This window comes from Antechinus flavipes, chromosome X (genome assembly GCF_016432865.1).
Source record: "Antechinus flavipes isolate AdamAnt ecotype Samford, QLD, Australia chromosome X, AdamAnt_v2, whole genome shotgun sequence".
NCBI lineage: Eukaryota > Metazoa > Chordata > Mammalia > Dasyuromorphia > Dasyuridae > Antechinus > Antechinus flavipes.
Window position 1 is genome coordinate 82,886,128 of NC_067404.1, and position 15,560 is coordinate 82,901,687.

General features: G+C 50.2%; 2 protein-coding genes across 2 annotated transcripts; both read left to right on the forward strand.

The window, feature by feature from the left end:
- The first annotated feature begins 8,884 nt into the window (after positions 1–8,884).
- Positions 8,885–12,113, forward strand: IL2RG (interleukin 2 receptor subunit gamma). Its single transcript, XM_051968379.1, has 8 exons — positions 8,885–9,040; positions 9,266–9,377; positions 9,546–9,709; positions 9,902–10,041; positions 10,677–10,839; positions 11,045–11,141; positions 11,311–11,392; positions 11,702–12,113. The coding sequence occupies exons 1-8, from the start codon at positions 8,911–8,913 to the stop codon at positions 11,888–11,890; spliced, it is 1,077 nt and encodes a 358-aa protein (XP_051824339.1). The 5' UTR covers positions 8,885–8,910; the 3' UTR covers positions 11,891–12,113.
- A 346-nt stretch (positions 12,114–12,459) lies between these two features.
- CXHXorf65 (chromosome X CXorf65 homolog) lies at positions 12,460–15,225 on the forward strand. Its single transcript, XM_051968704.1, has 6 exons — positions 12,460–12,647; positions 13,072–13,158; positions 13,310–13,444; positions 13,906–13,974; positions 14,672–14,778; positions 14,974–15,225. Exons 1-6 carry the CDS (start codon positions 12,623–12,625, stop codon positions 15,097–15,099), a joined length of 549 nt encoding a protein of 182 aa, XP_051824664.1. The 5' UTR covers positions 12,460–12,622; the 3' UTR covers positions 15,100–15,225.
- The last annotated feature ends 335 nt before the right edge of the window (positions 15,226–15,560 follow it).

Below are 15,560 nucleotides of genomic sequence, written 5' to 3' on the forward strand. Positions count from 1 at the left end.
AGCAACTATCTATAAAGTTTATAGAAAGTATCGATGGCGATCTAATGTAAAGAGACAGGGAGACCTGCCTTCGAGTCTAGCTTCAAACGCTTCCTCAGGCTATGCGACCTTGGGCACGTCATCGCGACCTCTGCCTCCCTCTGTTTCCTCAGCTGTAAAACGGGAATAATAACCCCGCTCCCAAGGTGGTCGTGAGGACCCAGTGCCAGTTGTAAAATGCCTGGCGCATGAAAAGCGCTATATAGAACGGTAATTGCTGCGGGACAGAGGCGCTCAAGCCGCCGCCGGGCTCGGATTTGAGTTCGGAAGGGGCTTAGAGGTTGATTCTGAAAGGCAAAAAGGGAAAGGGAATGGCTTCGGAGCACCGGGGACAGGGGGCAGGCCACGGAAGGTCCGGCCCGATCGTCTAGAAAGGAAGAGGTTTCCAATCTGTCGCGTAGTTTTGTCGAGGGTCCCTCTCCACCCCCACCCCCCACCTTCTCTATTTTGTTCACAGATCCTTTAGGAGGGAGGGAGAGAGGACTTGGGGCCGGGGGGCGGGGAGACGATGGAGCAAGCATCTGCACTTCACGTATATCATCATCTCCTTGGCTCCCTCCAGTCGCCCGGGAGGCGAACGTATCTCGTGTGAAAATAAAATCCGTCCAAAACAATTTCAATAAATCGAAAGAACGTCCTGTGTGAGCAAAGGCGAGTGAGCCAGGCTTCCTGCTCAAAGGCCAGAGCGGGGGACCGGACTTTTGTCTAAAAAGGGAGGCGGGAGGCAGAGAAACAATCTGCCGGCGGCTCAGTGGGCGAGCAGCGGGCAGCACCTTTCGGTGCCCAGCAGGGTGTTAAGCGCTGAGAATGAGACAAAGAAGGGCCAAAACTGCGTTTGCCCTCGAGGAACTCCCCGCTTAAGTTAAAGCCTCCGAAGGGAAGGGAAGGGCTTTCAAAGGCCGCCGAGCCAGGCGCCGTTTTGTTTTTGTTTCTTTCCTAGAGGCAATAGAGACCTACCGGCAGAGCTTGGGGAGAAAGGAAGAGATTTGCTTTAACCCAGGCTTTGGGCCTGAAAATGACTCTGCCAGCTCGGAGCGGGGAGCGAGCAGAGCCTGAAGAAGTCTGGCAGCCTTATTAAGGAAGGCCGCGTCAGCGTGGAGCTGCTGGGAGTGGAGGCTAGGGGGCCGTTTGAAAGCAGCTGGGTGGGGAGGTTTATTTGAACAGACTTGGACGCTAATTATAAATGGACTGGGGCGGGGGGGGGGGGGGGGGGGGGGGGGGGGAAGGGGAACGGGGAAGAGGCAGGCTGACTGAAACTCTAACAATAGCTAACATTTATAGGGCATCGGGGTGGCTAGGTGGCGCTGCTGTTGGGCCAGTGTCGAGAAGACCTCAATTCAAATCTGGTCTCAGACACTTCCTAGCTGCATGCGCTTTATTTAGCCCGTTTGACTCAGTTTCCTCATCTGTGAACTGAGCTGGAAAAAGAAATTCAAAATCAAATCCTGGTTTTAGCAGGAGAATCCCCAAAGGGCTAGAGATGAGTCCGATGCGATTGAAAAGACTCAACAACAAAAACGGGACATAAAAGAAAGTCAGAACCAGAAAGGGATGATTAAAAAAAGAAAGAAAAAAGGACACATAGACTGTACACCTTTCTGGAGAACAATCTGGAACCATACTCAAAGGGCTATGAAATTGTGCATAATCTCAGCCCTCCTAATACTACTACTAGGTCTACATCACAAAGAGATCAAAAAGGGGGGTAAGGACCCATCCATTCAAAAATGTTTAGAGCGACTCTCGGTGGTGGCCAAGAACTGGAAACTGAGGAGATGGCCATTCATTGGGGAATAACTCAACAGGTCGAGGTCTATGATTTCGAAGAGACACTATTTTGCTAGAAGAAATGAGTAGCTTTCTGTTATTGTCTGCTGGCGTTTTTGTTTTTCTTCCCAGGTTATTTTTTACTTTCTTTCTAAATCCAATTTTTCTCCCACAGCAAGACAACTGTATAAACATGTATACATAGATTGTATTTAACATACATGTGAATGGGACTACCTGCCATCTAGGGGAGGGGGAGGGAGGGAAGGAAGGAGGGGAAAAATGGGAACAGAAGGTTTTGCAAGGGTCAATGCTGAAAAATTACCCATGCGTATGTTTTGTCAATAAAAAGCTATTTTAAAAAATGATGAGTAGGATGGCTTCAGGAAAACAGGGGAACATTTCTATGAATTGATACAAAGTTAGGCGAGCAGAGCCAGGAAATACTGTACACAGTCATGGCAATATAGTAACAATCCAACTGTGAATGACTTCGTTAATCTGATTGATAAAATGATCCAAAACGATTCCAAAGGCTACATGGTGGGAAATGCTACCCACTTCCGCACCTACAACTATTGAACTTGGAGACGAGCATATTTTTCTACTTTTTTTTGGCAACATGGCCGATCTAGAAATAGGTTTTGCATTTTCTCACACGTTTAATTGAGCTCACTTTTTTTGTCTTTGAGATGGATGGGGAGGGACAGGAGGAAGGGAAAGAATTTGGAACTCAGGGGGAAAAATTGTTCAAAGTAAATAAATTATAAACAAATTTCAAAAATTGGGGGAAGACATTTCTGGGAAGGGCATGTCAATCAATTGATTTGTGATCTCATTCACTACCCTTGAAATCTCCCAGACCAAACGCGTCCTGGCCATCACTCCTGTATCTCTGGTGTTCCCCTTCCCATTACAACGTAAATTCCTTGAGGGCTGTCTCTTTGGCACTTAGCACAGTACCTGGCGCACAGTAGGTGCTGTACTATAAGTAAAAATACTTATAGTACTTTTTTCATTCCCTCACTCATTTATAAATGTAGATGGGGAATAAGGGGTAAGGGATGTGGGAGTCCCAAGAATTGGGGATGGTTGTGAACAGGTTGAATCTGGAATCCACCAAGGGTAGTGAGGAAAGTAGGTGGGAGCCACATGGTGAATTTACCCATGAATTCTGAGTAAAGAATGGCTTCATTCAGCAAGCTAAGGTCAGCTCCTGAACGTTTCTGAGTAGGGTAAGAAAATGGTCAGATCTGTAAGAAGACTCTCTTGGCAGTCCTGTGGAGACTAGATTGGCCAGGGTGGAGAATGAAAACAGGGAGACCACTTTGGAGACTATTCCGACAATCCAAGAACGAATGGAAAGAAGAGGACAAATGTAAGAGGCGTTAAGGAGGTGGAATTTATAAGCCTCTTAAATAACTGATGGAAGAAGGCAAGATAGGAGGGAAAGAGAATCAAAGTCCAACAGGCATTTTGGTCATGAAGAAATGGCTTGAGAGGGAGCAAAAGGGAGCTGGAGAGATCTGAATTGGGGACTTAGTTGAGCAGGGGTGACACTTGAACTTATGGAAACTGGAACAGTCCACTAACACCACTAAGGGAGGGATAGGGAGCTTGAGGGATCACTCCTTTTTCTAAAAGTCCCAGAAGATCCCTATTGCCACTCAGTAGACCAAAAATAGAAACTGAAAAGGAGCTATATGGTAGAGAGGGTCAGCTCTACCTAAGGCAATGTGGAAGCAAGCTTGCTTGGGAAGAGAGACCATGTGATTTGTTTGGAATAGATAATATAGAAATGTGTTTAAAAGGATCGCACATATTTAACTTAGATTGCTTGCTCTCTTGGGGAGGGAGGAAGTAAGGAAAGGAAGGAGGAAAATTTGGGACACAAAGTTTTACAAAAAATGAATGTTGGCCTGAGTGGCTGCCCATAAGTTGGGGAACGGCTGACTAAGTGATGGTCTATGAATGTTATGGAACATTATTGTTCTGTAAGAAACAACCAGCAGGAGGATTTCAGAGAGGCCTGGAGAGACTTACGTGGACTGATGCTGAGGAAAGTGACCAGAACCGGGAGATCATTATACACGGCAACAAGAAGACTGTATGATGATCAATTCTGAAGGACGTGGCTCTCTTCAACATTGAGATTATTCAAACCAGTTCCTCTTGTTCAGCGATGAAGAGAACCATCTACACCGAAAGAGAGAACCCTGGGAACAGAGGGTGGAACATAGTATAGCATTCTCACTCTCTCTGTTATTATTTGCTCGCATTTTGTTTCTTTTTTCTCAGTTTTTCTTTTTCTTCCTTCTTGATCTGATTTTTCTTGCGCAACCGGATGGCTTTGTGATATGTATACACGTATTGGATCTGGCATGTGTTTTGGCATATTTGGCATGTATTGGATTGCCTGCCAGATGTGGGAGGGGATGGGGGGAAGAAGGGGAAAATTTGCGGCAGGGGATTATGTAGGGGTCAATGTTGGAAAAATTACCCATACGTATGATTTGTGAATAAAAACCCTTAATAAAAAAAAAAAAGAAAGAAAGAAACAATCAGCAGGATGACCTCAGAGAAGCCTAGAGAGAGACTTATATGAACTGATTCTGAGTGAAGTGAGCAGAACCAGGAGATCATTGCCCACGGCAACAAGACTACAATGATCAAGTATGATGGAAGTGGCTCTCTTTAACAATGAGATGATTCAGACCAGTTCCAATGATCTTGTGATAAAAGAGAGCCATTTGCACCAGAAGAGAGGATTGTGGGAAGTGAGTGTGGTTCACAACATAGCATTTCCACTCTTTTTGTTATTTTGCTCACATTTTATTTTCTTTTTCATTCTTTTCTGATCTGATTTGATTTTTCTTGTGCAGCAAGATAATTGTATAAATATGTATGCAGATATTGGATTTCACATATATTTATACCGTGTTTAACATAAAAAATGAATATTGACAACAATCTTTACGGGTATTTGGAAAAAAGAAAATACTATTGTTTGAAATATATAGACTGGAAAGGTTGTCAGCTTTTGTAAATGGGTATGGCCGCTAAGCAGCTGAAAGTTTAAGACTGGAGGGAGCTCGGGGAAAGAGATCAGACAGTTTAGAGATAGCTATTTGGGAACTGACTACACTGAAGAAGGAAATGGCAAACTACTCCAATATCTTAGCCAAGAAAACCCCGAATGGGGTCACAAAGAGTAGGACACTACTCAAAATCAACTGAGCATTTCTATGCAATATGTAGTATGAGCGGCTAGGTGGCACTGCAGTGGATGGAGTGCTGGCAGGCCTGGAGTCAGAAAGGCCTAAATTCAAATTTGACCTCAGATACTTCCTACCTATGTGACCCTGAGCAAATCTCTTCAGCCTGTCTGCCTCAGTTTCCTCATCTGTCCAATGAGCTGGAGAAGGGAATGGCAAACTGCTCTAGGATCTTTGCCGAGAAGACCCCAAATGGGGTCATAAAAAGTCAGACAGGACTGAAATGACTGAAAAACAACATAGGAGAAAGTGCTGCTCTTGGAGTCAAAGGACTTGAATTTGAATCTCAATAACATTGTGGCTTTGGATAAGTCACTTACTTTCACTGGTGTTTAAGCCAGAGGCCACAGGCTTCATCTGTAAAAATGAATTTCGGAGTGCTTATTCTGTGCCCAGCACAGTGCTGGAGACTCCCTCCCCCCCCCCAAAAAAAAAAAAGTTTAAAAATTGATTTAAAAAATGATTCTTTCTCCATCTGTGGAAATATAAGCAGATCCTCTTCCCCAAGCAGTTAACCTAATTCCCTTCTATTTACCAAATTTGGGATTTCTCTTCATCATCTGGTAATTACATTGGAGCTGTTTGCACTGGATATTGCCTTGTTGTCTCAAAAGGCCTGTATTCTTCCCAACTGTAATCCTGATTGCTTTTCTGTTGGTTGATGACATCAGAGTCCTGAATTTGTAAAGTCTCTCTGGCTGTAACCTCAGCTGCTATCATGCCCCACCTGTCCTTTGATTGATACTTTGGAGCTGGGCCTTGCCTCTCCTTCCTCTGGGTCAATATACATTTAGAGGCCCAGTGAAAGCCTTGATTACATTTTGGACATGGGGTTTTGGGTTTTCTCTCACCCTGTCTTCTCACTCTATCTCCATTTCTACATTGGACTCTTAGATGTCCAACTTTTCCACACTGAAAACATCGACGAGTTTCTGTAGAATTCCTTTGCCAAGAAGGACTTTGTCTTTCCATGTTCATCATAGTTTGGGCATAATAGGCATTTGTGCCCACTGTGGCACAGCGTCTATCTCCTCTAAAGAAGCATCTTTGTCTAGCCCCCATATAATTCTTTTGCAAACCTCATTGGCATTTTCCTTAGCCAAATGTCTAGTCATTATTTCTGTGGCAGCATTATCTCCAATGGTTCTTATTACAGCTGTTTGTAAACGTCCCACAAAATCTGCAAAAGGTTCATTGGGACCTTGCTCTATTTTTGTGAAAGCATTATTTCCATCTTTCTGTCCAGGGAGAGAATTCCAAGCTTTTATTGCAGCCTTAGAAATTTGCTCATACACTGGCACAAGAACTAATGGACAATGGATTGCTTATGGACTATTTCTAGGACTTAGGGACATGTGTAAATTTTCAGGTTGATTTATGTTGTTACATTACTACTAGCCTGTGTTATATTGCTATGTGCTTATGTAAATTATGTATAATGCCTCCCATATTGATGGATTTATGTATACCATGTATATCTGTTACAAAGTTCTGGCCCATATTGATGGATTTATGTGTACCCCTTCAGAAACCCACTAATCTGATTTGATTTCCTATTTCCTTTGGTGTTTTCATCTCCCTTCCTGAGATGTCAGGGAAGGCGGGATCACCTTTTAGGTGGGGTTCTCACCTCCTTGAGAAATCAGGGAGGTCATGACCATCCTATGTTCCAAAACAAAAGAAAGGGGGAGATGTTGGAATCCTTACAAACTGCTAACTAATTAGAGTTGATCTAATCTTACAAGAAGATGTTTTGAGCAGAACCTGAAACAAGGTACTAAGTAGAACTAATTAGTACAATGCTTGTGTTTGCACCTTTACTCATTGGAGTTCACAAGTATGCCAGCTTCACAAAGTAAACTTTGTAACTTTGGGAATTCACACCTCCCTTAAAGCTCTTAGGGCCAGAGAGCACTATGGGAGAAAACCCATAATCCCTCTCTCTCGTATCCCACAATTCCTCCCTCTTGTATAAAAGAAACAGACAGAGGCTCTCGATGAGATTTCAGCAGAATTACACCAGAAGCCCTCTCTCCGAGGCAAGAAGGAATATTTTCCACTTGGCCGGCTGGTGGTGGAAGAAGAGTTTTCAGAGGAAGAAGCGACAAGTCGAGAGTTCAGTGGACAACCAGATCTCACACCACTGTGGTAGGTGGCTGGGCACCTGCGCGCCCCCCACTGAGACCAAGCTGGTCTGAAAGACTCACCAGAAACCTAGCCGAGCCCCAAGTGAAGGAGACAAGAGATTCATTCCATCTCTGTGTTGGTTGGAGGCTGAAGAAAGCAGAGGCAGAGGCTGAAGGACAGAACCTTTGGATTTGGCGACATTCGGAGGCAGCTCTTGGAACCAAGCAGAGAGATAGACCTCTAAGCTAACCGGGCTATATTGGAGATAATAAAAGATCTGAACTTTTATCACCTGGCTGTGCTTTGAGAAGAAAAAGCTCACCACACCCTGGGGCAGCTAGGTGGCGCAGTGGATAGAGCACCAGCCCTGAAGTCAGGAGGACCTGAGTTCAAATCTAACATCGGACACTTAACACTTCCTAGCTGTGTGACCCTGGGCAACTTACTTAATCCCAATCGCCTCAGCAAAATAAATAAATAAAAATAAATAAAATGGAAAAAAAATATGGTCCCTGCTGTCAAGGAGCTCACATACTAATAGGGGAGACAGCATGCAAAAAAAAAAAAAAAAATCATACATAATAATACTTCCCATTTATATAATATTTTCTGTGTGTCTAGCATCTGCTAAGCCCTTTACAATTATGATTCATTTGATCCTCACAACAGCCCTGGGAAGTAGGTGCTATTATAATTTCCACTTTAAAGATGAGGAAACTGAGGCAGAAGGAGTGACTTGTGGGGAGGGGGGGTGTCACACAGCTCGAAAGTATCCGAGGTTGGATTTGAACTCCTAACTCCAGGCCCAGCACTGTATCTACTGTGCCACCTCATTTCCCCTTAAGCAAGAGGTAGAGGCAATCTGGCAAGGGGCTAGAAGACTGGAAATAGCCTCCTGCAGAAGATGTAGTTTGAGTTGTCTTGAAGGAAGCTGGGGAAACTAGGAGAAATCCAAGAGGGAGGACATTTCAGGGACAGTGCTCCCCAGGAAAGCTGCACAAAGGGGAGAAGGAATTGACTTGGGGAAAGCCAGCTAATGGGGAAATGCTGAGGAAGTCACTGGCAGATGGATAGCGAGGCTTCCTGAGCAGCAGGGCCCCAAGTGAGATTGTAGCTAGTAGAGAACAACCGCCAAAGGCCTCGACTTCCGAAGCAGGAGGCTTGAGTACCACCTCCGACACCAATCTGATGGCAATCACATCTCTAAATCTTAGTGAGGCGGGGCTAGATAAGGACCATGACAGTTAATCAGGTTTTGAGATGGAGGGGGAGTGGAAGGATGGATGGAACAGAGCCAGAAGTGGCTTAGTGACCTAAAAGGAACAGGTGAGATGAAGGAACATAAGGAACAGGTGAGATCCAAGGACCCAAGTTGCTGTGGAAGGTTTCAGGGTGCCGGCTTCCGCCAGGTCCTTTATCTTTATGGGGTTGGGGGTCCATTCTTCCACAATCCAGCCAGAGACAGGACTGGGTCCCTGACTCCCAAACCAATTCTAGCCTCTCTTTATAGCGTGCCCCGGCCACCTCCTCCCCTCCGACTCTTCCGGGGGAAGGTTTCTGTGACACAGTTCTCTAACTCTGGGTCACTCTGCAGGGTCCTATGGTAGAGGTAAGCCCAGGCCCTCAGGTTATTTCCACCGGAAGCTGTAATAGGAGGAAGTGGGTGGGTGGTGAGGGGCCCTGAGCTTCTGATGAAGAGAGAATGAAAGTGAAGTTCAGATTTCAGTCAAAACAGTCAGCCAGCCCGAGAATGCTCCTGTTCCTGGTACTGCAGGGGGTGGCCGTGGGCTTGGGCACCCCCGCTCCCCAGAGGAGCCAGGACACTCTGGCTGGTGAGGAGGGATGGGACCTGGATGAGGTAGAAGAGAGATGGAAAGAGAAGGGAGGGGAATCAGAGCCAGGTACCCCAACTGGATGGGCCTGTGAGCTTCCAGGGGATGGAGGGGGGAGCAAGATGGGCAGAAAGGAGCCCCTTTCCTCAGACGTTCTCCCACTCCGGCGGTTGCTTGGGTTTCCCCTCTTTGATTTCAACCTCGATTTCTTCCTGATGTCCACAGCCCTCACAACCCTCCCCAAGGTAGAGTGCTGGGTCTTCAATGTGGAATTTATGAATTGTACCTGGGATAGTAGCTCTGGACCCCAGTCTACCAACTTGACCCTCTACTACTGGTATGAAGGGAGATGGGGATGAGAGAGGGAGGCGGGGGAGAAGGGGATGATCCGGGAGCCCGGGGCCTCGTGGGAAACACTGGCGAGCAGCCTCCCAGTTGGCCCAGAGGAGTCCAGTTCGGCCGAGGGGGTTCTGAAGTCCTGAGCCTCTCTCTTGGTTTCCCTCAGGTACAGGGATCCACCCAAGGAGTGTAGCCACTACTTGTTTACCGGGGCCCTCACTTCAGGCTGTTGGTTTGGCAGCAAGGATATTCATATCTATGAAAACTTCAACGTGGAACTCCGGGCTCCTGGTAGACATTTCAAGCAGGAAATGAAACTTCAGGATTTGGGTATGAGGGCAGGGGAGAGGGGGTTTGGACGGAGGCTTGGGGGAGAGTATTTCTTTTTTCCTATAATGCTCTAGGAACTGGCGTGAGAAAGAGAGAGTGGTTCACAAGGGATCAGGGCCAGATATAAGGAGGGACAAGGTCACTAGGGGAATGGGAGGGTAACTTGATCCCATCCACATGCCCTTCCTCCAGTGATCCCTTGGGCTCCTGACAACTTGACAGTGTACAGTGAGAATGACTCACAGCTGGAGCTCCACTGGACCAGCAGTTACAAGGCTACGTGCCTGCAGCACCTGGTACAATATAGGAGTAACATTGACTCCGATTGGATGGTGAGTACAGGGGTTGGTGGGAGGGGGGCTGTGAGGATGGTCATTGAGCCCATTATAGGGGGCTCTGCCCCCGGCGACGCTTGCCTCTCCCCTGCTTCCAGCTCTTCTTCTGTCTGCTCTCAGGCCCCACACCGTGTCTCATAATATGGGAGGTTGAGTCTTGGATGACCATTAGAGGAACCACAGCTAGGGATTAGCCTGGGACAAAGTCATCCGGATGGTGTCACCAGACCCCGGACGGAGAGGGGGGCAAGGAAAGGAAAGTAGGGACCCCGGCACCCAGAGGCTCGAGGTTTCCTAAGGGAGAGAGGGAGGTGGCACGGCGCATGGGAAGGAGCACCAATTCTGGAGGCAGAGGACCTGCCTTCCGATCCTCATCCTCCAGATTTGCGCAAGCCCCTTCCCTTCTCTGCCTTTCGGTTTCTCCGTCAGGAAGACCACAGGGCTGGCCCAGACACCCCACTCAGCTCCTTGACTGTGGCTCTCAATTTCCTGTTCTGGGAGCCTATCACAATAGACTGAGTACAGAGAGAGGGAGCTGAGGAAGGGGCCGCTCACTAGGGGGCATCCTCCCCTTGGCGCTCCTCTCCTTTCTGGCCTCATTTCTCTGGCCTCTTCCTCCAACACCCCCCCAGGAACAATACGTACACCAGAGGCAGCAGTTCGGCTTGCCCAGTGTAGACGAGCACAAACTTTACAAGTTCCGGGTCCGAAGCCGCTTCAGTCCTTACTGTGGCAATGCCCAGCAGTGGAGTCAGTGGAGCCCCACGGTCCTCTGGGGGGGCAGAAGTCCGAGGGGTAAAGCTCTCCCACTCCAAGCTCTCCCTCCCTCTACTCCCTAACCCCTGTCCTCTTCCCTTTGCCACATCATCTGACCTTGTCCTGGGCTGTTCTGACAAATCCCCATGTTGGTGTGGGAGGACGGTACAGAGGGGAGCTGGGGGGGGGGCTCAGGACCCTTGATGAGAGGTGTCCCATGAGCTCCTTTCTTTGGGTGCCTTAGAGCAGCCCTCCCTGCCCATGCTGGAGACCGTGTTGGTGCCCCTCGGCCTTCTGATTGGCTTCATCCTTCTCATCACCATGCTCACGCGGCTGGAGCGGTGAGACTTGGGGAGTGGGGGGAGGAGGGCACAGCCGGAAAGAGGTCCCTGGTAGCTGGGCCGGCTCCTGGAAGGTGGGGGCTTGATGGCACAGGTCCTGCCTGGACTTGTTGCCCAAGGGGCCCTTGCAGGACCTTGACGCTCCCGCCCCTCATCTGTCCCCTCTCAGGGTGTGGGTGATCCTGATGCCCCGAATCCCCAACCTCAAGAGCCTAGATGATTTGTTTACCACGCACCAGGGGAACTTCTCGGTGAGAACATGCACACAGGCTGCTCCTGTGCACATAGAAAACAACTGTGTCTGTGTGTATGTGTATGTGTGTGTTGTATACGTGTGTGCGTGTGTGTGCTGAGGGTGACCGCACTAGCTGGCAAATGTGGCCCAGCTACTAGGGGTGGGGGCCCAGAGGAGCCCAGTGAATCTGGGAGGGGGGACTGGAATAACCTGGAGGCTCCCCGCCCTCCCCTCTTCTCAGCTGTGAGAACCTTCTCTGTGCTCCCCTCACCCCCCACCCCATTCCATAAGCTGACCTCCAACCTCAGCGCCTCTCTGCTCTTAGACTTGGAGCGGTGTGTCCAAGGGGCTGGCCGAAAGTCTGCAGCCAGACTACACTGAGAAGCTCTGTCACGTGAGTGAGCTCCCCCCGAAGGCAGGAGCCCAAGCCGAAGGGCCCGGGGACTCCCCATGCAGCCAGCACAGCCCTTATTGGGCCCCTCCGCCAAGCTACAGCCCGGACCCTGAACCCTGAGGCGGGATTCGCAGACCCCGGCGGTCACCGGCCAGGCTCTGGCCTGGGGAGGATGTTCTTTCCCTCCTCCTGCCGCGTCTCCTCTTTGGGAGCTCCCCTCTCTGTCCTGGCTGTCCTGAACCCTGCCCCCCCCCCAGCTCTTCCTCTAGGGGTTCTACCTCTCTCCTCCCTGCTATTGCCGGATCAATAAAAAAATAATAATAAAGTTTCAGTTCATGAGAAACAGGAATGTTTGTGGTGTACGTGTGGGTGGAGGGGGACATGGGGGGGGGGAGATGCCGACCGGGCCCAGACCAGAGGACAAATTGTGCTCCCAGACAGTGAAGATTAATGGGATGGGGGGTGGGGGGAGCAGGTCCAAAGGGACGCTTCTGTCGGAGCCTTTTCTGGCCACTCTGGGAGCCAGCCTCCAGCGAGCCCGGCCCCTGGCGAGCTCTGATCTCAGCCCCCACCCGAGTTGCTCCCCTGTCAATAGGAGCACAGGAGCACACATGCCCTCTCTCATCATCTCTGCCTGACCTCATAATCACTGGGAACCCTGGGCCCCACCCATGATCCTGCTGCTTAACCACCAGGGCCTCCACTAGCCAGCCCACCTCTGCCCCTGGCCAGTTTTTGGTGTCTATCTGCATCCCGACATTCTGCTCCCTGCCCCTGCCCGTGTTCCGCAGACGTGAGGTTCTGTATGGCTCTTTGACCCCTTGTGGCAGGTGGAAAGTCAGGCTAAAGAGCATGTTCATTTGCATCAAACATGGAGGTAAGGGGTGGGAGCCAGGGGGCGAGCTCCAGGGGCCTGTGAGGAGAGGCCCTGACAGTCCCTTAGCTGGGGCTCGGGGGCCCTGACAGTCCCTTAGCTGGGGCTCGGGGGCCCTGACAGTCCCTTAACTAGAGCTCAGAGGACCCCACAACTTACCCGGGGACTTCCCAGCCATCTGAGCTTCCCCACGACCTTGTATGCTTTCTGTAAGTTAGGGGAGGGCAGCCCGGTCTCACTCCCGTACTCGAGAGGCCTAGTGTCCTGCTGTCCCATGGCTGGCAAAGGGACTTGAGTGTGGGCAGGGCCGAAGTCTCTGAGCTCAGCTCCATCTTCCTCTCACCTCCTGGGCTCGGTCGCCTCCCACCCCCCACCCCCCCATCGCCCCAGGGCTCACATGTCTTTGCCGCTCCTGTGTGTGTTCCAGATAACCAGCAATTTCTGGTCAACACCAACTGCTCAATCTTGCTATTGCTGCATTATATCCGAAATAAAGTGGGTCTGCAGGATACAGGTAAGGGGTCAGCAGCTGGGGCCGGGCACCGGACAGAACCCCTTCAGACCCATCCCCGACACAACCCCGGGCCCCGCAGGGAGCCCCTGTTTGCCCCGGGATGCCCGCTCCTTTGTTCACTCTCTGAAGTCTCCCTGGGATCTTCTCACAGAACTCATTGACCTTTGCGATGAGGCTGGGACTCTGAAACTATTGTTTCTGGTAAAGTTTCCTGGGGAATCAGCCACCAAGTTCCTCCAAGCCAGGAGCGCCTACTACGTTTGCAAAGTGGAACGTGGGTTACCAGGTAGGACCTTAGTGGTAGCCCCTAGACAGATTAAAGTTCCCCTCCCCCCCACTAGGGCCTTCTCTACCATCTGCCCTGGGACCATCCCCCAGAGGCCTAATCCAAAAGGTGGTCCCAGAACCAAAGGAGCTCTGGGTGGAGTTTCCGGTGGGATCTCTGCTGCTCTTGAGCCAGGCCCTCACTGTTCCGGCCCTGTTTCTTCATCGGGATTTAGACTAGATGACCTCAGGACTCCTCCCTGGCTCTCAGCTCAGGGTGGTTTGATGTTTCGGAGGACCTCAAGAGAGGCTAGGGTCCTCCCTACTCCCATTCCAGCCCCCATCTTGAGGAGAAGCCATAAATGTAGGGGAGCTTCTGGACCAAGAGGGAAAAGGGGGAGGGGATTCCAACGGAATCCGAAAGTTTGAGAGCTTGACTGGGCTAGGGCTTCCTTGGGGGGTAGCTCAGACCTCTCTTTGCAGGGACCCGAAATGAAAACGCCTACAGAGCCTTTGTGCCCTTGCTGAAGGAGCCAGAGCAAGAGTTATTGGGTATGAAGCATGATGGGGCGAGGAGGGCAGCACGGGATGATAATCTGAACAGGGGGAAAGAAGGGGGTGTGCTGAGGATGAGGCGAGGGGTTGCATGGGGGGTCCAAGAAGAGGACTAGGGCCAGGCCCCCTGTAGACACAGATGCTCTAAAATACTTGAATAGCCCCCGGACTCCTCCTAAGGGCACCCAGGTCCCAGGGACACAGCTGCAGCTCAGGAAGGGACCCCTGGGCAGGGGGAGTTAGGCCATGCTAAGTGCCTTGAAGGTGGAAGGGGAAGACTGGCCAGAGGAGTTAAGACCGAACCGGCTATTTCTGTGGGTGTTGTGAGCTAGGGCCCATGTGGGCCAGCTTCCCAACCTTTAGCGTTGCCATTTTTTCTCCCTCTCTGTCCCCTTTACATCCCCGTTCTCATGGTTATGGGCAAGGCTACGTCTGACAGTCACTGGGCCGCAGAGTGGGCCTCTGCCCCTGTTCCTTGTGGGTAATTAGAGAAAGCCAGGGTTTAGATATGTTCCCAACAGTTTTTGCTGGCGCTGGACAGTGAGGCTATTGTCCATTCCAGGCCAAGGTGGAGAAGGTCCAATGACAGAGGGCACTGACTAGGCTGGGAAGGGCATCACTGAGTCCTAGTAACCAGAAGGAGGATAGGACATATCATTGAGCGGGGCACTCAAGTTTCATTTCCTGGGCCCAGATGCCCTTAAATCACAGTGTGACTATCTGGAAAAGAGTCGAATAAAGATGCTCCGTGGTCAGGACGCTAAGAAAATCACTCCTATAGACTCTTACATGAACATTCAGGTGAGACTCACTGGCCCCGCTCACTCACAACCCTTCCCCTGAGCCCTGCCCCCGGGGCCTGCTGGCCACGGCCCTTCCGGGCTGCACCTCCTTTCTAAGCTGGGCCCTTCCCTGCACTGCCACAGCCATTTTCTCCAGCTGAGAGCATCCCCCTTCATGGGCAGGCTTAATAACCACTTCCCCCTCCCCATCTAGACTAAAAATATAGGACGGATGGGAGCGCCAGGAACAGTAGAAGAAGAGACAGCCACTCGAAGGGGAGGTTCTTCACTTACCAAGACTAAACCTGAAGCTGCTGGAAAGAAAGATAAACATCGCTAAGTTAATCAATAAAGGGTGGAGTGGAGGGTAGCGTAGGGATGCCTCAGCGGGCCTTCCTTGCTAGCTTGGTACTGGCTGGGCCTGTTACAAGTTTGTGTTCCTGTGGAACTCATGGGGCTCATGGCGGGGCTGTGAGCTCCATAATGCGTCTGATGTGGGAGGTGGGGGCCATGGGAATAGACATCGAATGTACCATACAAAGCAGCCCCAAGTCCCACCCTCCTATGCCCCGGATGAGATCACATTTATAGCAGGCCCGGGTTCAGTTCCGGCAGGCACCCTTTAAAAAGGGCCAGTGGCAATCAATATCTAGAAAGGGAGACCAAGGCAGTCGAGGGACCTGCCATAGCATCCAGGGACCGTGGCCGTGTGACCTTGACGCTGTTGATGTGAGCGTGGATGGAGAATTCACCATTCAGAGGGAGCCGGGGCCTACTGGTAGGGAGCTGCTGTGGGTTCTG

What these genes read in the sequence shown, in the direction of transcription:
- CXHXorf65 (XM_051968704.1), top strand. Translation starts at nt 12,623, where the DNA reads ATGTTCATTTGCATCAAACATGGAG. An exon ending in AGTGGGTCTGCAGGATACAG is followed by an intron (nt 13,159 to 13,309) that starts GTAAGGGGTCAG and finishes ATCTTCTCACAG; the next exon opens with AACTCATTGACCTTTGCGAT. An exon ending in AGTGGAACGTGGGTTACCAG is followed by an intron (nt 13,445 to 13,905) that starts GTAGGACCTTAG and finishes CTCTCTTTGCAG; the next exon opens with GGACCCGAAATGAAAACGCC.
- IL2RG (XM_051968379.1), top strand. Translation starts at nt 8,911, where the DNA reads ATGAAAGTGAAGTTCAGATTTCAGTCAAAACAGTCAGCCAGCCCGAGA. An exon ending in GGGGGGCAGAAGTCCGAGGG is followed by an intron (nt 10,840 to 11,044) that starts GTAAAGCTCTCC and finishes TGGGTGCCTTAG; the next exon opens with AGCAGCCCTCCCTGCCCATG. An exon ending in CGCACCAGGGGAACTTCTCG is followed by an intron (nt 11,393 to 11,701) that starts GTGAGAACATGC and finishes CTCTGCTCTTAG; the next exon opens with ACTTGGAGCGGTGTGTCCAA.